This window comes from Rhineura floridana, chromosome 8 (genome assembly GCF_030035675.1).
Source record: "Rhineura floridana isolate rRhiFlo1 chromosome 8, rRhiFlo1.hap2, whole genome shotgun sequence".
In the NCBI taxonomy this organism is placed as follows: Eukaryota; Metazoa; Chordata; class Lepidosauria; order Squamata; family Rhineuridae; genus Rhineura; species Rhineura floridana.
In genome coordinates this window covers 131603950-131627625 of record NC_084487.1, presented here as the reverse complement: position 1 = coordinate 131627625, position 23676 = coordinate 131603950, and the positions used below count along the sequence as shown (strand labels likewise).

Below are 23676 nucleotides of genomic sequence, written 5' to 3'. Positions count from 1 at the left end.
GGTTCAGCCAAGGGTCTGCCGGGAATCCCAGCCTGGCAGAAGGCCTGAAACAGGGGCGTGTTAGGGTGTGTGTTGGAGGAGGGACTAAGAGGGGGAACTTATGCAACATCCAACTCTCATTCAGAGCACTCTTGCAGGTCCCAATCCAGGCCAAAGTTACACCAAGAAAAAGGTCAGGCCAAGAAAATATACTCCCCAGTATTTGTGAGAGCTGGCTTTTACTTTCTGGTCCCTGTGCACAGATCCCGACTGAGCCCATGTTCAGCTGGCCTGGAGGCTCCCAAACAGCAGTTGAATGTTGTGGATCTTCCTGCCAACTTTTCCTCCACTAGTACCCCTTCCGCTGGCTTCCCATGAGTTGGATTGCTCTGTAAGACAGAAAAACATCTTTCTCAGCTGTGTGAGGCTGCAATCTTAACAAAACAATATTTACTCGCATTGTGTTCAATAGGGGGTATTCCCATGTAAGTGCATATTGGATTGCAGCCTTAGTGACAGACGTCTTGCCTTGTTTTTCACAATTCAGGATGCCACTGACATTGTTTTAGTAAGATAAAAAAAACTAATCGACCTGAACTCTCCTCCCCCCAAATAATAAATATTTGAAAACATCAGCTGTGCATTTAAACAAAATTTGGTTGGGAACTTCATTCTCTATGCCTGCCTTTGTTTTAAAGAACAACAAACAAGTGGTAGAAGGAAGATTTAAGGAAAAAACACTAAAGAGAGAGATAAGAGAACCAACCTGAGTCATGTTTTAAGTAGATATGTCTAAATCACACTGCTACTGACAGTAGAATTATGCTATGCGCTGTGAGTAGCGATGGGGGAGAATATCCGCCAAATCAGACCCAGCACCGGATTCCAGCTAAATTCAATAGTTCAGCATCCTTTTGGACCGGCACCTATTTCTTGCTGCAGGCCACAGCTGTAATCCGCACAGATCTTGCGGCCGTGGCTGCAAATCAGCAAGAATTTGACATTGAGTTGTTTTTGTAATGCTCTGTAAATGGCACATTTCCATTAAGAAGCCAGAGTATCATGCCCTTGTGACCTTCGTCATTCGTCAATCAACCGCTCACCAAGTCCTGTGCATTGTTCACAAGGAAAAGCAGCTTCAATTAGCCAATTTAAAACAGTGTTTCATCTTACTTGCAACTACCCGTGCCGCGAAGCCTCCTGAGTTTGTTCTTTAGCTCTGTTTTTCTCTGCTCTCACACTCACTCACTTCCCCAAATTTTAGGAACCTTAGTATTTTACAGAAATGTTCCCAATGAAGCCAATTTTGAATTTAGGGCATTCTAAGGGTAAAGGGTAACCTGTTCATATGCCTGACACCATTTGGCTCCAATCGGGTAACCTCCGGGGCTTTTGCCTTGGAATCCGAAAAGCACATGTTGCAAGAGAAATGAGAAACTGTTCCTCTCTTCCCAGAGGTCCTTCAGAATCTGGCCTTCTTTGGTAAATAATAGATGAACAAACAACACATATACAGACATTTAACATACTGTTGCGCGCCACCCCAATCTCCGAGCAGTGAGATTTCCAGGGGGTCCCTGCGCTCGCCCTGGGTTTGGTTTCCTTGGGAAGAAGGTCAGTGGAGACTGTGGTGTCTTTATGAAATATGGTTTATTTATTTACACACATTTCAACCTGAACTTAGGATGGAGGAGTTCAAGAAATCAGCAGTCCAATATCCAGCTTTTCCATCAGCAGTGGCGTCACTAGGGTTGGTGTCACCCGGTGCGGTAACTCATGGTGTCACCCCCATGGACCTCCTCCCGTACAAGGTATGATAGCATTCTTCAAGTACTTGAAAGGTGGGCTGGGATCTCTTCTCGATCGTCCCAGAGTGCAGGACACAGAATAATGGGCTCAAGTTGTAGGAAGCCAGATTCCGACTGAAAGTCAGGAAAAACTTCCTAACTGTTAGAGCGACGTGACAATGGGACCAATGAACTGGGGAGGTGGTGGGCTCTCCAACCCTGGAGGCCTTCAAGAGGGCAGCTGGACAGGGACCTGTCAGGGATGCTTTAATCCGGATCCCTGCATGGAGCAGGGGGTTGGACTCGATGGCCTTATAAGGCCCTCCCAACTCTCTACCATCCTATGATTCCATGAAATTTACACCTTGGAAAGGGGACAGTTCCAAAAACATCCATTTCGTAAACAAAAGTCACAACTCGTGCTAGAAGTAAACGATTTCTGACATACACTTTCATTCATTTTGGAAATACAGGCTGTTCCCTGCAACAGGACAGGGGAGGTCTGTGGTTCTCCGGAAGTTGCCAGACCCCCAACTCCCATCAGCCCCAGCCAGCATGGCCAATGGTCAGAGAGGGCCCAAATCCATCCCTGCCCAACGGCAAAGTGCCTCGGGCCCCCTTGGAAATTTATGCTGAAAGGCGCTCCTTTGTCCCTGCAGATATTCCTGGACTCCAACCCCTATTAGCCTCAGCAAGCACAACCCATGGCCAGGGATGATGGGAGGTTCCCCACAGCAGTCCCAAGGTTTAGATGCAGTCAGTTTCCTTGCAATTTTCACCCATTGCCTCTACTCCTGTCCTCTTGAGTGACAGAGAACAAACATGCTCCATCTTCTACATCACAGCCCTTGAAGACAACTGTCACATCTCCCTCTAACAGTCTCTTCTCCAGGCTAAACATATTGAGATATTTCCATTGTTTCTCAACAGTTGCAAATAAGAGCAGGGCGGGTAGCTTTTTTAGTTAGTTGTCAATCCTGGCTAAGGTTGAGGATTAGTTCTGCATTCTAGCGTTTCTCAAACTACTCCTCGTCTCTCGAAAGCCATACCTGAAATGCTCTTCTGATTTACAATATATGTCAGTCAAGAGATTTAGCAAGCTAGTCTTAATCATCATTTTCTGAAACATTTTTACAGAGAGGAATAAAACAACAACAGGCAATTGGCAAGTTCTTTGCCACTGGATGATAGATTCTGATTAGCTGGAGGTTCCAGTGAGTGCAGAATGGACAGTTAACTGTCAGTTGGGAGGCAGCTGTCAGCATCAGCAACTCTTGAGTCTTTGGAAAGAAACTGTCATCAAGTTAAATGGTTTTATTATTACTGTTAGTTATTATGCATTTATTAAATTTATATCCTGCCCTTCGAAAGGAGCCCAGGGCAGCAAACACATCAACAAAAATTTTTAACAACAACAAAAGCATTCTAAAAACAAACAAAACATCATTTTAAAAGTTGCAGATAAAACAAACATGTTTACGTCCAGTGATCTCTGGCATTTTAGGGGGGGTTATGTGCTTTTAGACATTTTTAAATGTTTTTCAATGTTTTACATATATTTTTTGTCCTATTTTTTATTTTTTACATTGTTTTATCACATTTGTGTTTACTGGCCTGGGGCTCCTTTGTAATTTAGGGTTGCGTTGAATGGTAGTCCCACTCAGAGTAGACTGAAGAGAGGATGAACTTGACTAACACAGGTTTATTAATTTTAGTGAGTCTACCCTCCAAGTAACCCCCTGATGCCAACTGAAAGGGCACTTTCCCAAGAGCCAGGGCAAACTTGTGCATGGAAAGGTGGGCCCATATTTTTGGGTGTAAACTATCTTTCAGCTACACTTCTGCCACAGAATTACTGCAATGACCTTGGCAAGGTCACTCTCCCTGCCTCAGTTCCCCATCTGTAAAATAGGTGTAATAGGGGCTCCCACCAATTAGCCCCACAATCCTATGCATGGTTACCCAGCAATCCTCTAAGCAGTTTACGAGCATGTAAATTATCAATGAAAACAGATAACTGATAATCAATAAAAGTAAAGCTTAAGCATTTTGTGCCAACCAGAAAACTGACATGTTTAGGCTGCCATAATTCCATGCACACTTACAGCGCAATCCTAACCATATCTACTCAGAAGTAAGTCCTATTGAACCCAAGCGGTTATTGGGTATTAAACCCAAATAGGGTTAAGATTGCCGCCCTACTTGGGAAGAAGCCCCATTGAACTCAGCGGGGCTTACATCTGAGTTAGACATATTTAGGATTGCACCGGAAACATGGCAGGCGTTCAACAGGAGCTGCTTGTACCGAGTCAGACCAACGGTCAATCTGGCTCAGTATTCTCAACACTGACTGGCAGCAGCAGCCCTCCAGGGTTTCAGGCACGATTCTCTCCTGGTTCTACTTGGCAATGAGGGGACCCAACTCGGGCCCTTCTGCACGCCAAGCAGATGCTCCGCCACGAAGCTCCAACCCTCCCTGAAGGGTTTTGAGGGCCAGCAGCACCCAGCTCACCAGAGGGCTTTTCCGGGATTTGACATTTTGCTGCAAGAGATGGTCAGGGCGGCCATTCTGGAACTGGATCCTTTCTTGTAGTTATTTAATTTTGAACCCCAATATGAAAATAAAAACGGAAACGTGCTATTTTAAAAGTAGCAAAAAGGGTGAGGGGGGGCAGCTTTTCTTTCTTTCTTTGCCTCTGCGCTGCCGAAGGGTGCAGATCAGCATCTGAAGTGGCGAGCGTGGTGAGAGGGGCTTTTATTTTTTCAGATTCGTTCACCCGATCCCAGAGCAGAAAATGAAAAGGTGCTTCTGCACAGGCACTCCTGTATTTGCATCCCCCTCGCCCCACTTCTCGGTGCCTCATTTCCTCCCCTCACCCTGTCACTCCTCTCCCTCCATCCCTCACCTCGCCTTGTCGCTCGCATACACCATGGCGCCCTGCCCCGCGACGGGGCGGGCGGCTCTGGGTGTCACCCCCCTCATGGTGTCACCCGGGTGCGGTGCGCACTCCCCGCACCCCCGTAGTGACGCCACTGCTTTTGGCCCACTCCTCCATGCAGAACTGCTTTAACTCAGTGCCATATTTGCTTTTTTGAGCATAAACTGCTCCTTTCAGGTCCTGCCACAACATCTCAATGGGGTTTATGTTTGGACTTTGACTAGGCCATTCCAAAACTTTAAATTTCTTGTTCCTCAACCATTTTGATGTAAGACGTGCTTGTGTGTTTCAGATCATTGTCTTTCTGCATGACCCAGCTGTGCTTCAGTTTCAGCTGACGGACAGATGGCCTGACATTCTCCTGTAGAATTCTCTGAGACAAAGCAGAATTCATGGTTTCTTCAATGATGGCAAGTTGTTCAGGCCCTGATCCAGCAAAGCAGCCCCAAACCATGACTGTGCCACCACCATGCTTGATTGTTGGTATGAGATTCTTCATGTGGAATGCAGTGTTTGGTTTTCGCCAGACATAACGGCTGATGTCACCCAAAATTTTCCATTTTTGACTCATCTGTCCATAGAACATCGTTCCAGAACTTTTGAGGATCATCTAGGTGCTTTTTGGCAAACTCTAGATGAACATTCATGTTCTTCTTCCACCTTGCTACTCTGCCATGAATCCCATGTTTACACAGTGTCTTTCTGATGGTGGGGTCATGAACACTGGCCTTGACTGAGGCAAGAGAGGCCTGCAGATCCCTGGATGTTGTTCTAGGGTCCTTTGTGACTTCCTGGATGATTTTACACCTTGCCCTTGGAGGGATTTTGGCAGGACGGACACTCCTGGGAAGATTCACTACTGTCCCAAACCTTCTCCATTTGGTCAATATGGCTCTGACAGTGGTTCAGTGGAGCCCCAGAGCCTTAGAAATGGCTTTGTAACCTTTTCCAGACTGATATGCATCAACCGTTTTCCAGAGGTGTTCAGGAATGTCTTTTGATCGTGGCATGATGTGGCTTTGGAACCTGTGCGCTGGCAACTTCAATCTGATGGCAAGGGCCGCAGTTAGTCAGATTTATACTGGGCAGGGCTGGCCCAAAGCAGGCCTGATTGTTTACCAAAGTATTCAAACTTCTGGCCCTAATAGTCCCTTTCATTGGGTTGAGTTAATAGGGGGGCAATTACTTTTTCACACAGGGGCATTGGGTGCTGCCTAACTTTAATAAATAAATGGAATAATTATCAAAATTTTGTGGTGTTTGTTCACTCAGCTTCCCTTTTCTCTAATATTAGGGTTTGGTTCAAGATCTGACAGCATTCAGTGCCAAAAAAAAGCAACAATGCTGAAAATCAGACAGGGGGCAAATACTTTTTCACGGCACTATATTACGAGAAGAACTGTAGATATAGTGCATCAGTATTTAATTATCACTGTCTTGTTTGCTATGACCAAAATAAACAGTAGGACAATAAAATGAATTTGCAGTCTAATCCTAAACATATTTACTCAGGCTGTTAAGATCCTGCACATGCATAGGTGGAAATAAGCCCTACAGAGTTAAGTGGGATTTACTTCCATGGAAACATGCATGTGATTAGATAATGTACTAATAATTCTTAGAAGAAATGTGCATTAGTTGTGCAGGGGGCCAAATAACAAGTGTGAATCAGTATGATATTCTGAGTCAAAGCACAATGGCAATACCTCCCATCGAAGCCCCCCACTCCACTTGTTGCCTTGTTAATTCTGGATTGTTCTGTCCTGTACTTCTCTGTTTTTCTGTATCTCATTCTTTCTCTAGCTCGATAGGTTTTGCAAGAAGTGAGGCTACTCAAAATGTTGCATCCAAAATGAAGAGCTGTCTTTTTTGTTAAAATTGCAGCAGATACTTTAAAAAAAGTTAACAGCTTTATTAAAGTTTTTTAGAAAACCTATGATCCTTTAAGTAAAACAAACAAAACAACACCCACAGCTCTTCAGGATTCTGCATTTTTAAATTGTTTTAAAAGTTTTTTACACTGTGTTTTTAAATTGTTTTTTGTTTTTTAAAATTTGTATATTTTTTATTGTTTTTAATTGCTGTAAACTGCCCAGAGAGCTTCAGCTATGGGGCGGTATATAAATGTAATAAATAAAATAATAGCTACGGATAATTTTTATTCTGCAGTGTTCTAGACAATTTCACGTTGGAAGGCCTGTCTGAGGAGAAAAACAAACCCTGGCAAAGAAAGGCCATTGTGAAGCTGCGAAGTTTTAAAATAACACACACGCCATACCACTTATTTTAAGGTAAGAAAGAGCAAGAGACGAAGGCCCACTCCCCACATAAGATTATGTGTGGGACAGTGAATCTTTTATTTCCCTTACAGAAGCCCCGTATTGTCTGCAATTTCACAGGCGTAATCCACTCTGCAGGGGCTTCTGTGTCTGTAAATTTCCTCTATTCTGCCCATAGGGGAGAAAATTATAGCCATTTTTCAATTCCCCGTTACAGTGAATGGGGAACAGAAGTTCTATTTGCGACTTGGAACTAAAACCCAGGAACACATAGGAATTTTTAAAAATTCAGATACAGATACAAAATGGATCTTGGGGCCTATGCACAACCCTAATTTTCAGTACTTTGGTAAATTATTTTTACAACTCTTCAAGGTGCCTGTCATGACAAGTGAGACAGATGCTGAGGGAGCACTTGAATACTGCAAGGACCCTTGTGGAGCTGCAAGTGCCTGCAGCACTCACTGTCGGCGGTAGAAGGCAGGTTTTATTCTCTTTGCAACAATGTCTCCAAGTGCAGTGCTTTACGTTTCCTCCACAGGAATGAATGGAAACCATTTCTACAGGAGAATATAAAGAGGTACACTATTTGGACTGAAGATAAACCCGCTCCTGCTCACTCCAGCCATTAGGTATCAGATTTGTTCCTATTTGCATAACAATATCTTGGGTTCTATTTCTTGGTCACACTAAAATGTGACAGAATGTTGGGAAAGGAAATATTGTGAACTGATTTTTAATTATGCATCCAGATGGAGCATCCTTGTGGAGGGAATGGCTTGCCCAAGACTACTTGGTAAAACTATAGCTGAGATGGTATTTTAACTTCTCTGCCATGTGTAAATGGTGTACATTGTTGCCAGATTTTCAGTTTGTGTATTTTTCTTCTGAGTAGACATGAGTGAACATGTTTGCCATTCCTAGGAAGGATCTTCTCCTGGACAATATCAGTACAGTATTGCTTTGAGACAATATTTTTAAAATATTGTTTATTACATTTTGACAATAACTTTAATTCCAGTTAGTACATTACTGAACTCACATCCTTGTGTTTTAGTTTGTTCAATATAAGAGCTCACAAACAGAGCACCTTGTGATGATAAACCTGATTGTAGCTGTAATAGCTGTTTGTTGTCTTGTACATAACAAATGTATAGAAAGATAGATTTCATCTTACAAATTTTGGGCAGTTGGAGAATGAGTATTCCACTACTCCTCTTATCATCATAATGACTCATAAATGGGGAAAAAGGATTCTAAATGTCATTTCTCACAATTGTAAGTCACAATATCTTTATAAACAGAAAATGGCATGGAATATCTTGATTTGGTTAAACTTCACCAGTTAATTAAATGGTACATGTATTTTCCTAAGAAAGATTTTGCTTTGTTCTTACCAAGATTTAGCACCATATTGCAGGATTACTCATATATTTGCTAGAAATGTAATATTTCCTTTCTTTTGCCATACCATTAGGCTCTACTTCATCTTTGTTTTCTGTGAGTTTCAGTGCAGACAGAAGCATGCTTTAGTTTCAAACTGTGTGCCAGGCAACCCTGTGTTCTTTAATTAGAAGATCAACAATGGTGGACAAGTTTCCCTGAAAGACTGTTTACTGATACTATCAAAACTCCCCTGCAATGTTTAGCTGCAGTGCAGTGTTGGATGTGCAGTCTTAACACAGAGTGACAGTGAGACCCAACAGGCCTAGCCAGCATCCCCCAATGTGTATACCCAAGCATCTTCTGTAGCAAACTTGAGTTCTGTGATAGATGTTGATGTGGGAAGGTTTCCCTGAACTTAGGAACTTTGAAGACAGAAACAAAATTCAAAAATTAAAGTGATCTTGGTAGGCTGAAGCATTGGGTTGAAAACAACAGAATGAAATTCAACAGGGATAAATGCAAAGTTCTACACCTAGGGAAAACAAACCAAATGAACATTTATGAGATGGGGGATACTTGGCTCAGCAAGAAGGATCTTGTAATTATTGCTGATCAGAAGCTGAATATGACCCAACAGTGTGATGTGGCTGCAAAAAAGGCAAATGCTATTTTAGGCTGCATTAGCAGAAGTATAGTTTCCAAATCACGTGAAGTACTAGCTCCCCTCTATACAACACAGGTTAGGTCTCATCTTGAGTACTGTATTCAGTTCTGGACACCACACTTTAAGAAGGATGCAGATAAACTGGAACAGGTTCTGAGGAGGGCAACAAGGATGATCACGGGACTGGCAACAAAACCCTGTGAGGAGAGACTGAAAGAACTGGGCATGTTTAGGCTTGAGAAGAGGAGATTTGATAGCACTGTTCAAGTACTTGAAAGGTTGTCACACAGAAGAGGGCCTGGATCTCTTCTTATCTAGAGTGCAGGGCATGGAATAATGGGCTCAAGTTATAGGAAGCCAGAGTTTGGCTGAACATCAAGAAAAACTTCCTAACTGATAGAGCAGTACAACAATGAAACCAATTCCCTAAGGAGGTGATGGGCTCTCCAACACTGGAGGCATTTAAGAGGCAACTTGAATGGCCACCTGTCAGGTATGCTTGAAATTGGATTCCTGCATTGAGCAAGGGGTTGGACCTGATGGCCTTATAAACCCTTCCAACTCTACTATTCTGATTCTATGAAATAAATGTGGTATGCCAAGTGAGGGAGGTTAATCCCCCCCCCATCCACCAATACCTTCCAGGCTTTCCTGTTCCATGAAAAACTGTCAGGTATCACACCTTGGCATGTCGATTTTTTTTAAATTGCAAGTTGGCAATCCTAGGGTCAATAGAGGTGAGCTAACACATAAGATGGGTCATACTCGCAGGCAGGCAGACATCAGATACGAAGCCAGGAATCAAGATGAGGTGGAAAGCCAGAGAAACAAATGCGGCCTAGAATCTTAACCAAAGTTCACTAAGAGTTTAGATGCAAAGCCAGGCAGGTTTGCTCCATGCTCCCAGTGAATCAGGCTGCACCTTATTCCAACAACAGGCAGGCTGAAAGCCCTGATGCAACAAGGCTAAGAAATACCAGCCTTAAAGCTTCAGTCTTGACAATACTTGCACATGCAAGCTCACACCTCTTTCAAACTCTGCAACATCTAAGTTACAAATAAAGTGACCTGTTTGCAAGCTCTAGCAATTGAAGCCACCAGTAGCATGATCTGGCCAACAGTTCAACTGACAATGTACTTTTTCTGTGTAGTAAATAGAAACCACACTGGATGCAAATATTAAGTTGCAATAATTCAATTTCTTCAGCTTTTGGGTAATGAGAAAAATCCTTTGTTTTGCTACTACCTTCCTTTGCTATGTTGAGAATTCTCCCATAAATGTGATGACAATGGAATAGGCCATTCTAGGCCACCTAGCTTGCCTGTCTGGGACTTAATAATCATAAGAGTTTTTAAATAGTGTTTTTTTCTATGTGCACACAGCACTTCTTATATATAACCTCTATAATCATTACAAAAGTCCTTAAATGTAGGCTATCAGAGATACTTTATTGGTTTGCAGCCTTCATATCCCTAGACTGCTTCCCTGTCCTATCACAATCTGGCTGAGAGCACATTTGTGTATCAGATGAAGACTACAAAGGCACATTATGGCTACCCCAAACTCTAAAATTTCTACTTCCTTCAAACTTGTCAAAACTAGAGTTTGAGCATCTTCAAAAAGTGATCGCAATGCTTTGGTTTTAGAGGGGTTGTGACTGCCAGAATTTGGAAAGGGCCTGGTGGTGTAATTTTTGTACTTGTTAGATATTTATAATGTTCTTGCCAATTTGTTTCACTGCTATAAAGTGCTGAAGTACTTCAGTGAACGCTACATGGGACCAGTTCACTGGTATTTAACAGCCTTTGAAACTGAGTAGTGTTTTTTTAGATAGAAGTTCCTATCAAAGACACAAGCAAAATGTTCATTACAACAGACTTCCTCTGCAGTATTTTAAATGTAAAAAACAATAGAATTTTAAAGGCAAAGAACAGTAGCTAGTGGTTAAGGAATACATTAAATAAATTAATCATACACAAGTTTAAACTGGAAAGTGTTCACGATAAACTCACTCAGAGATGAAATTATCAAGGATAATGCAGTTTTGTACCCAAGTCTCAAATCTACTTATTTAATAAGCAGTATAGTAGCCCCCTATGTCTTTCAGATTAAATACAAATATCCTTATGCCATTGTAAATGTTTCTGAAAAATAGGATTTTCATTGAAAAATAGTAGTGATCCTCATTTTGTGTACATTTCTGTATTGAAAAGTGCCTCCCATTTTCTGCCATTTTTGACACTTATTGCAAACACGTTTGTATTGTTTCATAGTTGCTTGGCATTATTACAGACACCCATAAACAAAATCATGTGGATCATTAAAGCCAAATGTAGTACCTGTAAGGGCAGACAACTTGTTTAAGGACAGTGAGGGCAGAGAAGAAGAATATTTTCCAGTAACCTACTTTGCTGTATTAAATGTACTAACTTTGAAGTGAGTGCTGAAATGGAAGATTATTCAGTGCAGTTCTATTGAAAGCAAGTGCAGTCTGGAAAGGTTGGTGAGAAAAATGTTTTGCAGTTGAAAGGCACTGGGATCTAGTGGGATGTGTCCAAGGTCTGCTACAGTTTCCACCAAGCACAAATTGTATGGGTTTTCTTCTAGTAACTTCTGGGAAATGGGCCGGCAAAGGAAACAGCAGACAAAATAGAGGATTCATTTAATTTCCCTTTTCTAATTTGGTGTCATTTAATGGCTGTGAGGGCCAGCCAGATATTGATTAGTTCACCCTGACCTGGGCTGGATATAAATGTGTTCAAATCAGAGCTGGGTCAGTTTTGGGTACTAGTCTTGGCTTTGCCTGCTGGACTCTTCTTCCATCCAGCTCCAATCTTGTTGTTTTCATGCTAGCCCAACAGAGAGCAGCTTCTCTGACCATTAAACTTAAATGGAATGTTCTCTTACAACTGCGGAATAAGTCCTCTGGAGTGAGCTGGAAGAGAATGATTTCAGTAAGAATATTCATTTTTTAATTTACATGTTACAAAGAATTATATTTGAAATACACTGAGAACGTTGGAAACCAGCTTGTTTCTTGCACCCACTCATTTTGATTTCTAATCAACAGCTGCAGCTTTTGTCATCACTGAAAGGGATTCTCTGCAGGATGGTGCAAAGTGTTTGTACGCAAAGCGAAGAGAGACACGCTGTAGGTAATATACAAGCATCTCCTCTGTAACAAAAAGGAAAGGGCCTTTAACTTCATAATAAAATGGCCTGTATTATAGGGGCACATTTACACTACAAGTATATCAGATTTATACCAGGTTAACTGTTGTGGCTTCTGACAAAAAATTCTGGAAATTGTAGTATGTTGAGCATTTTAAGGTCTGGGAACCCATAGTTCTGTGAAAGGGATATATTAACTGAATACAATTCCCAGGGTTCCCTGGGAAGAAGAAACAATTATAAATCATTTTAAGTCTGTAGGAGAGACCTACATGTGTTTGTATACTTTAAAAGTTTACTAACATTTGTGTGTGCCAGAGAGACAGAAAATTCAACTTCTCCATCAGTCTTACGTTGATTTAATTCTCTTTCTCATCTTCATTCTAAATGAGGCAGACACTTACAAAAACAAAATATTTAAACCATACTTGGTCTCAGTTCAGCTACGAAGGGTACTGAAAAATATGCACAAACCCCCACCTCTCAGTTATTTCTTGCTTCCTTATGTCCTTTGCCAATTTTCGTATTTCAGTTATGGCATAGGAAGAAACAGGATTAGGGACTGGGGTGATTATTTGATAGCTTTTTATATTTGAGGTGAGAAATTGCTGCTTTGGTAATCTGCAGGGGAAAAATGTTCAAATAAAATGACCTATGTCCAAATATTTACTTATGGCTTTGCTATTTAGCCTGGTAGACCTAGAGAGGAAAGATTGTTTCATTAACGCATTAATAAAAATAAGCAATTAATCTTTGATGAAGTATGTTGAATGATACAGCTGAGAGATACCCTGCTACTTTCAAGATCATACACACATAGCTGTTGATTGGAGAAGATGGAAGTCCTTCCAGTAGATAGTGGTCAATAACTAGACAGGTAATTTTCAATGCCTGAGGGTACTGGAAGCTCTGAAGTAGTTAAGGAACTTGTAGCAGAGGTTCACCACAAAGTACCATATGTTTTGTGCCATTTGTGACCTTGCAATGAATATGCGCCAGATGATCACGAGAAGGGTGGTGTTGAGTACATATTGAATGTTTCTTAGCCTGACAGAAAAAGCAGAGAAAGGAAACTGTTGCAAACATAGATTAACAAACAGAAAAAGAACTTAAGAAACCATTATCTAAACCTATTTTAGGAAAGCGTAATATGTGTAAAAAACAATTAGATCTTATGGATACACATGACATAAAAATAACTATATGAAACAGAGCACTATCAAATGGAGTAACAAGACGTAACCAACTTTAAAAAATCAACAAACAAATATTGTTCCTTTGATAAGAAAGGAAGGAGGGATTACTAAATCAAATCGAAAAATCTTGGAATAAAACTTCAAAAATTCCTCTAAGTTATATGCAACAAATAAACCTGAGGAGAGTCAGCAATTTTTAGCAAATATTAAAATACCACAGCTTTCAAACAAAGACCAGCTATTTTTGGAACACCAGGTAACAGAAAGAGAAATACTGGAGGCTATTAAAGATTTCAAGGTAAATAGAGGTCCAGGCCCAGATGGCTTCATGGCAACATATTATAAAAAGTTTGCTCCAGTAATAGTGAGACCATTAAAGTAAACTAATTAATGAAATTATAGAGGATGACCATATCAGAGACCTGGAACGATGCTAATATAGTAATTATTCCTAAAGTGGGGAAAGATCCAGCATTGGTTTCTACATACTGACCAATATCTTCATTAAACACACATTACAAGATATTTAAAGACATTTTGGCAAAAAGATTAAATAGCATTATTCACAATTACATTCATCTCGATCAGTCAGACTTGATATGATAAAGAAATTTAAAGGATATTTTTTGAAAATTTTGCATATCATAGATCATTCTTCTAATACATTGCAGGAAGTGATACTACTATTCATTGATGCAGAGAAGGCGGTTGACAATGTGGAATGGTCTTTTCTATTTGAGAAATTAAAATCTTTTACATTTTGACAGATTTATTATTTGGATCCAAGCTTATTTACATAGACCCTAGAGTAAAAGTCTATGTAAATAGTAAGATATAAATAACATTTATCTTATCTAAAAGGTACTAGATTGGGGTGTCTTCTCTCACCCCTTTTATTTGTTTTGGTGATAGAACTACTTGCAGACAAGATCAGGGCTTGCAAAAATATTAAGGGAATAAAAATTAGAAATGAAGAAGAAGAAGAAGAAAGTTATACACAGATGGCATTGTTTTAACTCTGACACATCCCATGGATTCTGTACAGATTCAATATTTGAACTGGAAAAACAAGATAGCAATATACAGCAATTTAGAAGGATACAGGTTAAATAAAGGTAAAATAATTTTATGTAAAAAAGCAAATAAAAGATAGTTTTAATTTTCAATGGGCAAACAGACTTGTTCATTATTTTGGCATGAGAATGACTGGGCTGATGCAAGACCTATATTGGAACAATTATGAACCTTGATTCAAATAATCTCAATCCCTTCATTTGGAATGGCAAAAATTATATTTGTGTTTCCTAGGAAGAATGTCTGCAGTTAATATAATTGGAAAATGTTAAAATTTGAAGTTTATATGGAATAATAAAGTCAAGAATAAAGGCCAAACTCCAACATGATGCCAAAAAAGCACCCAGAAAAGAGAGGAGATTTGCAGGTCCCAAATTTCTGCCTGCCTAAGTACTGGTTGACAGACTAGATTGTGAATCCCTGTTCTGATGCTTTGATGTTTGAACATAATATGTTGAACTCACCCCTCTATGCCATACTATGGAGGAATAGTAGGATGAGAGACCTTCTTACTATTCCATAGACAAAACGTTTTAATATCAACCTTATTAAAACCCTGGGATCAAAATAAGCAACTATTAAATCCAGATCTCTTTATAAACAAGTAGCCATCTGGCAAAGCTTTACGTGGTGGTGAATAGGCTTTTGCCATCTGGCCAAGAGAACGTTACTCTGATGCCCTTGGAGATCTGCTGTAACAAATCTGCAAGGAACTTTAGGGACAAGACTACTCCGATTCAGACAAAGCTGAATACCACAATTAGAGCTAGTCCAATGGAGGTTTCCAGAGTACTGCCTGTTCCATCTGTAGTGGACCAGTTATTATCTGATGCAGACAAGCTGCTTGAAGAAGTGTGGCCAACCACCAACCCCCTTGACACTTGCCTATCTTAGCTTCTTAGAGCAAGTTAAAGGGGGTTGACAGGGTAAGTCCAGGGAGTGATTAATGCTTCACTGGAGGAGGAGATACCATCTGCCTTGAAGGTGGTGGTAGTATGTCCACTCCTTAAGAGGACCTCCCTGGACTGAGAAGTGTTACACAACTATTGTCTACTGACAAATATCCCCTTCTGGGGGCAAGGTGCATGCGAAGGTGGTTGCGGTCCAGCTTTAGGTATGCTTGGAGGAAACTGATCATTTGGATCCATTCCAGTCTGGCTTCAGGCCTGGCCATAGCACATAAATCACCTTGGTCACCCTGATTGAGTACATTTGTCAGGAAAGAGATAGGGGGGAGTGTGACCCTGCTTGTTTTACTTTACCTTGCAACAGCTTTCAATAACGTTGACCACAGTATTATTTTGGAGCATCTCAGGGAGGTGGGAGTTGGAGGCAATGTGCTTCAGTGGTTCTGCTCCTACTTCCAGAGCCAGTTCCAGAAGGTAGTTATGGGAGGCTACAGTTCAACACTATGGGAACCTGCAGGGTTCTAGCTTGTCCCTATGCTATATAACATCTATGTATTAGAGGTTCCTGGGCTCCTGCTGGGAGGAAGGGCGGGATATAAATAAAATAATAAATAAACAAATATGTATGTAGCATTGGGAGCCGTCATCAGGAGATTTGGAGTGAGGAGTCATCAATATGCAGATGACACATAGCTCTATCTCTCTGTTCCATCTGAATTGGGAGAGGTAGTTGAGGTGTTAGACCGGTGCTTGGAGGTGATGATGGGCTGGATGTGGGCCAAAGGCAGGATCCTGAAAAGACAGAGGTGTTACGCGTTCCGGTTTCTCATGTCCAGAAGGTAGGGAGACAGCCTGTTCTGGATGGGGTTGCACCAGAAAGGAGTAGGTCTGTAGCCTGGAGGTATTCCTGGATCCAACATTGTCACTAGAAGCTCAGATGGCCTTGGTAGCTATACGTGCCTTTTGCCAGCTCTGGCTGGTTCGCCAGCTATGACTTCTTTTGGACAGACATGACTTGGCCACTGTATTCCATGCTCTAGTAACTTCTAGACTGGATTATTGCAATGTGCTCTATGTGAGGCTGCCCTTGAATACGACTTAGAAATGTCAACTAGTCCAAAATGCAGCAGCCAGATTACTAGCCGGGGTTCCATTTAGATCTTATATAACCCCACTGGTTGCCAGTTTGTTTCTGGGCCCAATTCAAGGTGCTCATACTAGTGTTTAAAGCCCTATATAACCTGAGCAGCAATCCAATACATGTCTACTCAGAAATAAGCTCCACTGGGTTCAATGGGACTTACTCTCAGGTAAGTGTGCACTGGATTGCAGCCTTAGTTCCCAAATATCTGAAAGATTGCCTCCTGCCCTACAGACCTTAAAATCACATCACAAAAATAGGGTGGGTCTTAAAAATATGCATCTCAATTGTCAAAGGTGACAGGAACCTGTTATGTCTTCAGCATTCACTGAAAACTATACAGTGAAGTTGCCAGATGAGTTATAAGGCAAGCAAACTTTTTTTGGGGGGGGGGAGAAAGGGAGTTTTAAATGTAATTGTACTTTTAAAACAACCTGTCTATTCAGCAATCATCCTTATTTGCTTGCACAAAGCTCATGTGGTAGTTGGCCTCTATCCAGTTTTTTTTGAGCATTTGTTCTGATTTGTTTACAGGCCAGTCATATGACAATCAGCATTCCTCCTGATTTGCTTGCAGGGTGTTTATGTGTCTTCCTATCAATCATTTGTACATCCCAAACTTTTCAATGCATTTCTCCATCACTTTCCAAACCGCAGAGTCGGCTAAGTGTGTATGTCTTTTAAAAGTGGATTTACCATGCTAGGGTGACAGAGTGTTTTAATTCATTTTAATTGTGCAAACCTAAAGTTTCAGTATGTTCTTGAATCCTTTCCACAAAATACTGACAGTCTGGAGGCACCCTGTCTTCTGGGGAAGTCTGTGAATCTTCACAAGCATAACATGGATTTTACAATTAGAAGATCAGCAATATGATGGCTGTGCTCTGCCACCCTAGTCAGAGGCAGCATGCTTCTGAAAACCAGTTGCCGGAAGCCTCAGGAGGGGAGAGTGTTCTTGCACTCGGGTCCTGCTTGCGGGCTTCCCCCAGGCACCTGGTTGGCCACTGTGAGAACAGGATGCTGGACTAGATGGGCCACTGGCCTGATCCAGCAGGCTCTTCTTATGTTCTTATGTTCTTAATAGCAGACAAGCTCTTTCACAAAAGATAGCTTGTCCTCCGCTACCGATTTCCCCCTGAAATGTGCAAGTGTTCTTTGGCAAACAAGTTGATGTGAGTTCACTGACTGCAGGAAGTTTGAAAACAAACTGCAGTTAGACCACACTCATATCTTAATATATATTTAAGCTTGCTTTATTTTATTAACACTGTCTGCATTATACAGTCACACATAATGTGTTCCTATAAAGCAAGATTTCTCTCTAGCTTTTCAAATGGAGTTTTTACTCACTGAAAAAGGTTACTAACATGTCTACTAAAAGTATACTAAAAGACTGTGCATGTCTTACTTTCTTAAATGCTGCTTTGCCGCAGGAATACCAGCCATGTCTTCATTCAGCACATATTTCTTAGTTCCTAGGCAGAAATTTTCTATATATTCTGACCAATGCAGGTGGCAGATATCAAAACAGAATAACTGGAATTAGGGATAAGGAAGAATGTCAGTGCCATATTCATATACTGCTTAGTATTTTTTTTAAAAAAATAGTTTACATAAATAATATAACAATTCTGTCAAAAATCAGCTGTATCACAGATGGAGTGCAGGAGCCCCTTCAGTTCCAGAAGCAACATTTGACTTTATATCAAACAGACGAAAGAGTTTCACACCACTTTTTTCTAGAGCTGAATTCTGAAAACACTAGTTCTGCAACAGACGCCAGCTGTGCACATTCCTGCCTTGCTGACACATATGGTGTCACCCAGAAATTTCCCCTCACCTCCCCCAAACACTTTTGTCCTTCCATTGGGAATATGATGGACTTAGGGGTCTTCTTAGACCTAGGTGCTTGCAGGAAGGAGGTGTACTCTATGTGTCCCCCCCTGCACTACCTGCTAGAAGCTGGAAATGCTGGTAACAACAGTGAGCCAAATGAAAATGTGCAACCTGCCCTGCATGTGTGGCATGTCCAGAGCACTTCGGCATCATAGGAAATATACTTCCTGTTACATGCATATGCCATGCATATATGTCAGCATCCAAGGCTTTATGAGGTTGGCTCTCATTACCAGGATGGATGGGAACCTCTCCACTGCTTTCTACCTCCAGTAAGGAGCATGAAGAGGGACAGCACGGCCTTATTCATTCCCAAAATGGATTCCCCTATGAATTGTCATGAAAAGATGTCTTTGGTTCAGAAAATGCTTCCTTTACTCAGACTTCTTGCTAGAGTGGGTCTGTGTGAAAAAACTTGCTTTCCCAGTAATTAAACATGAGCTCATCTCTTCACTGGTGTTATCTGGTACGAGCTATACTTCAGGGCCACCATGGTGGTTCTACTAATTAGACTGGATGCCTCTGTGGTGAGATCTCATGTATGCTCTAGTTCTGGAAATTTACAGCCAGCTAGCCTTCTGATTGGCTGGGAAGCCTGGTTCACTGTTAATAAGCCTTTTCCTATAAAAGTGATTCTGCTCCTTTGTTCTTTACCTCATATCTTGGATCCTGACACCTATGGGCACCATTACATTACTTGCTGGTTTCTGTGGGGTCAATTGCTCTATTCGGTTTGTATTTAGAGTCAGGCAAGTTAGCTTTGTTATTTTTGTTTCTTCTGTTATTTCCTAAATTTACTTCTGTACTCTTAATAGTCTTTTATAATCTTATTTCCCATTGGCATATGGGTTCTACTTTTATGTCAATATTTTTAAATAATTATTAATAAATCCACCTGCTATATTTTGGTGTGTCTTGGTTGACAATTTGGTACTAAACCAGTTCCTGGCCAATTGGTCAAACTGTTGAGTAATTTTTGAGGTTAGGGGCTCTTGTCCTTATTCAATCCCATGGGCGTCTGGAGTACAGCTTGGGGAGTCTCTTGACCCAAGTTAAAATAGACTTAAAGAGTGGTGGCAGAGTTCTGCAGGGCTGGTTGTTTACCCTAGTAATTTGGCACCTACTAAACCAACAAGACTCTGGAGTTAGCACTTCTTGACATGGATAATTTTTTAGGCTCTTTTTATTATTTATTTATTTTGTTAGCCACTTTTCTTCACAAAAGTGAACCCAAAGTGACTTACAATCAATAAACCAGCTGGATAAACTCCTATAAGACTTAATTTCTACTTGGAAGGAGGTGAAAAGCTGCCTCAACTGGAAGTTCAGGACAATATTATTTTTTAAACCAATACTAGTCAGACACAAGAGAAATTTATGTTGATAGTTTTGGTGTTGCAGAAATTCTCTGGTAAGGAAAAGAACACAGAACATGAATATATGTCTGGTACAATTATAACACAGTGAGAAAGAGAGCCTGGCTGAGAGTCCAGAGTCTGTGAGTTCAAATCCCCGCTCGTGTCTCCTGGGTGTCAAGGGCCAGCTAAAGATCACCCCCACAGTGAGTGGCTCAGGGGTTATGTGACCTGCCACCTGTGTAGCCGTGGGCAAGCTGCATAGTCCCAAGGAGCCCAGTTGCCCCCCAGCTGGCAGTTGCGGACAAGGAAGGGGCTGGCGTGTGCAGCTGTGGCAAGCTGAACAGGCCCTCGCCAGCTGGGGAGGACAAGCCTCAGAGGGAGGCGATGGTAAACCCCCTCTGAATACTGCTTATCATGAAATCCCTATTCATAGGGTCATCATAAGTCAGGTTGACTTGAAGACAGTCCATTTCCATTTTTCGCAATTACAGAGCTGAAATGATGCTAAACAAATGCACTGCCTCTTTTTTGTTTTGTTTTTAATAGGGATTTATACAAACATTTTTTTATAAAAAAATTGGGAATTGCTGGGAGGCAGGATGGGATAAAAATAAAATAAATAAATAAATATAAAGCACACTTTGTTTACAATCTTTCTTTATAACGGTTACATATTTTTAACAATCCAAAATGCATTCCATATAAAGAAATGGCAAGTTATGTAGTTATCAAGATTTTACATGTAGTTTTCTTATTTTTTTGCACAATTACACAGATATGTAATGCCTGTCATTGTTAACAGAACAATAACAGATGTAAGAAACTACTGAAATCTACAGTACAGTACCACTACCCTTCACAAAAATATAGATTTGTTTTCATGTAAACTCTTACAGTCAAATCCTTTTGTCATATGAATATTATAAAAACCCTTCAAGTTGTAAAGCACATCTTCCTATTCTACACCTTGTTGTCTGTCATCATGGTCACTAAGGTTTCCACTGCTTGTCCCAAGTGATCTGCCATGTGGAAGAAGCTGCCTACATTGTGGCCTCTCTCACTGGCTTTTCAGGGGCATTTCTTCCTCTTGTACTTGGGAAAGAATTGTTGGGCTGTTCCATGACCTCTTCTAATGCTGTGCTTGTGTCCTGGGTAGGACTGAGCAGATCATCCTCACCCATCATTTCTGAAGTCTGACTGCCAACTACATGGAGAAGCATTGGCTGGTTTTTGGAGTTCATAGCCCTTATGCAGACTCTGAAATTGAGCAAATTAAAATGTGTCACCCAAATCCAGTGGACAGATCTGAACTCATTCAAATTTGGTATTGGGTGAGCTGTTCCTGGAGAACCAATAATGTTTTTTCAATAGCGCACACCTCTTCATATGCTTTGTATATAAAAAGCAAATTGAAGCTGAAATGTCAATGTAAATGTGCTTTCAATTGATTTCAAAACTGGATTCCTATGCATTTAAAATTACATTATAACAAGTGGGGACTTGCAACAAAATGTCACAGAATGCCCCTAATGCAGGGGTTGCTGCCATGGCCCCTGCAAAGGCATTCAGTGGTGCTCTCAGAAGGTAGCCCAGAATCTGAGCTTTCATTACAAAAAAAAGTAAGTATCCCGCCTTTCTAGAAAGAAAGTTATGGAGAAAAACGTGCAGGTACCCTCTGTGAAATGAGCCAGCCTGATTGCTCCTGCCTGTCAGTGTTGTTGGCTAATGAGTGGAGTCAGCACTATCATTGATAAGTGGGTAGTTTGGACACCAGGCAATAGGAATCCCTAAGGTGCTAAGGATCTGCTGTTTTGCCGTCCCTTGTAGTGCACGTTTCCTGCTTCTGTTTTTTTTCTAGTCCTTGCAACCTTCATAGTTTGCACTTCCTGTTTCCCTAGCAGCCATGAGGCATCTTTCCTGCACTGGGTTTGTCTGAGTTCAGGTGATGTCTAGAAATTATTTTATACTACTACACAAATACCACTACAAAATAAGTGAGAGTGAATATAAAAACAATTCCCCTGCCCCCAAAAGATAAATGAAAACTCTGCAAAGAGGCATAGGTATGTCTTCGGCTTGGCAGGAGCGAAAGAACAGCAGCTCATTAAGAATTCACTGTATAGTTAACTTATAGTACAATGACATACAGTTCAGAAATAAGTCTCTGTGTTTAATGGGACTTACTTCCAGGTAAGTGAGCACAGCAGGCAGTCTAGGCTTTGGTTTAGTGCTGGCACTGAGGAAAAAACAGGGTACTTGAGCCTTTAACAGCTGTATGGCAGGAAGAAATTCAGTAAGTCAAGCTTTTTCTATTACTGAAAGACAATTATAGAAAAAGCTTCACTATGACTACTCTCTATTTTGTGTTATGCCATGCCCCCATGGCAGATATTTTGTGACTGGGGCCCCCAGCACTCTCTCAAAATTTGAAATGTGCTCTCTGGTCCAAAAAGACTGATGACCCCATCCCTAAGGAATGTTCCTGCTTAGGACTCCAGCCATCGTCAAAAGGAACCCTATAGTAGGGATGTGCTAGAATTCCACCCAATTTGGATTTGGTATCAAATTTTCCATTAATTTGCTTATTTTCAGTCACTGAGGACCAGATTTTAATGAATTCATGCAGCTATTTTTGAAAACTGACTTTTTTAAAAAAAAAATCACCTTCTAAAACATCGACTAAAAATGATAAGTTATCTATGTTTCCTTTAAAAATATCAGTACTTCCTTCACACTATTAATAGTTTTAAAGGAAACATTGATATTTCCTTCAAAATATCAGTATTTCCTTTAAAAAATTGATATTAATATTGATATTTTTCCAGAGCAAAAAACCCCCCATGGATCAGTAAAAGCAGTGTCTAGCGGATGCAGAACGAACTTGAATCGTTGCAAGCTTGCTGGGTTGACAGAATGCTTGTGAATTGGCACCCACCAATGGATCCCATCCCTGTCCTATAGGACTGTCTGGCACTTGAGGCCAGTGAGAAAAATGCACTGTTTCTGCCAGGCTGATTGGTGATGGGGGAGTCTAGAAGTTTAAATAATAATAAAACTATTTTTATTGCATTAATATCCTGCCTTTCCTCCAAGGAGCTCAAGGTGGCATATATGATTCTTCCCCTCCTCATTTAATCCCCACAACGTTGTGAGGTAGGTAAAGCTTTTTTTTTTTAAAAAAGATGTTTTTAAAGATGTTTTGTTTCAATATGTGCTAAAGTATTTTGTTTTTAAGATGTTTTAGAGTGTTTTTAGTGTTTTTGCTGCCCTGGGCTCCTTCTGGAAGGAAGGGTGGGATATAAATTAAATAAATAAATAAAATAGGTTAGACTGAGAGGCAGAGAATGGCCCAAGGTTACCCAGTGAACTTCATAGCTGAGAGGGGATTTGAACTCTGGTCTCTCAGGTCCAACACTCTAACCACTTCGCTACACTGAATCAAACATTTGATATTGAGTGAGTAGAATAACTATTGTGCTCATCACAACTTGTGCTTTTTGACCTGAACTAAGATATGGCTGCATAGAAGCATCACTCAACACTGCCAGCTGTATGATCCCATGTAGCAATGTCACTGAAAGCTGTTGCAGTAAGTGTGACAGCTGCAAGAATGAAGACAACTCATCTACACAGCAGACTTTCATCCCCACAGATTTAGCTAACTGGCTCAACCATACATGTAAGGCTATGTTATCTCATGGAAATCAGAAATATTGTTTCAACCATGGCTGGTCCCAGATTAATAATACAATCCTATGCATGTTTACTCAGAAATAATTCCCAGTGTGTTCAACCGGGCTTACTCCCAGGACAGTGTACACAGGATTGCAGCTTGCTGTTGATTCTTAAGAATTTCAGTTTGACACTGGTGTCTGAAACTTGATACTAACAATAAGA

The 23676-nt window shown here is 40.9% G+C and overlaps 1 protein-coding gene and 1 long non-coding RNA gene across 8 annotated transcripts in view; one reads left to right on the top strand and one right to left on the bottom strand.

Moving 5' to 3' along the window:
• LOC133390047 (uncharacterized) overlaps positions 1 to 5910 on the top strand; it is a 31014-nt gene extending 25104 nt beyond the window's left edge. For both annotated transcript variants that reach the window (XR_009764289.1, XR_009764288.1), the window contains exons 5-6: positions 1664 to 1790; positions 4998 to 5910. This is a non-coding gene — a long non-coding RNA (uncharacterized LOC133390047). The remainder of the gene's footprint in view (positions 1 to 1663; positions 1791 to 4997) is intronic.
• Positions 5911 to 8033: 2123 nt separating this feature from the next.
• The window catches only part of FAR2 (fatty acyl-CoA reductase 2), a 139941-nt gene continuing 124298 nt past the window's right edge, over positions 8034 to 23676 (bottom strand). For 5 of the 6 annotated variants that reach the window (XM_061582531.1, XM_061582530.1, XM_061582534.1 and 2 more), the window contains exons 11-12: positions 17934 to 18061; positions 8034 to 13253 (exon numbers count right to left, since the gene is read on the bottom strand). In XM_061582531.1, coding sequence (XP_061438515.1) covers positions 13091 to 13253; positions 17934 to 18061 — 291 coding nt within the window. In that variant the 3' untranslated portion in view covers positions 8034 to 13090. Of the gene's footprint in view, positions 13254 to 17933; positions 18062 to 20320; positions 21037 to 23676 lie in introns of those variants that run through there. The other variant, XM_061582535.1, reaches the window with a different exon arrangement.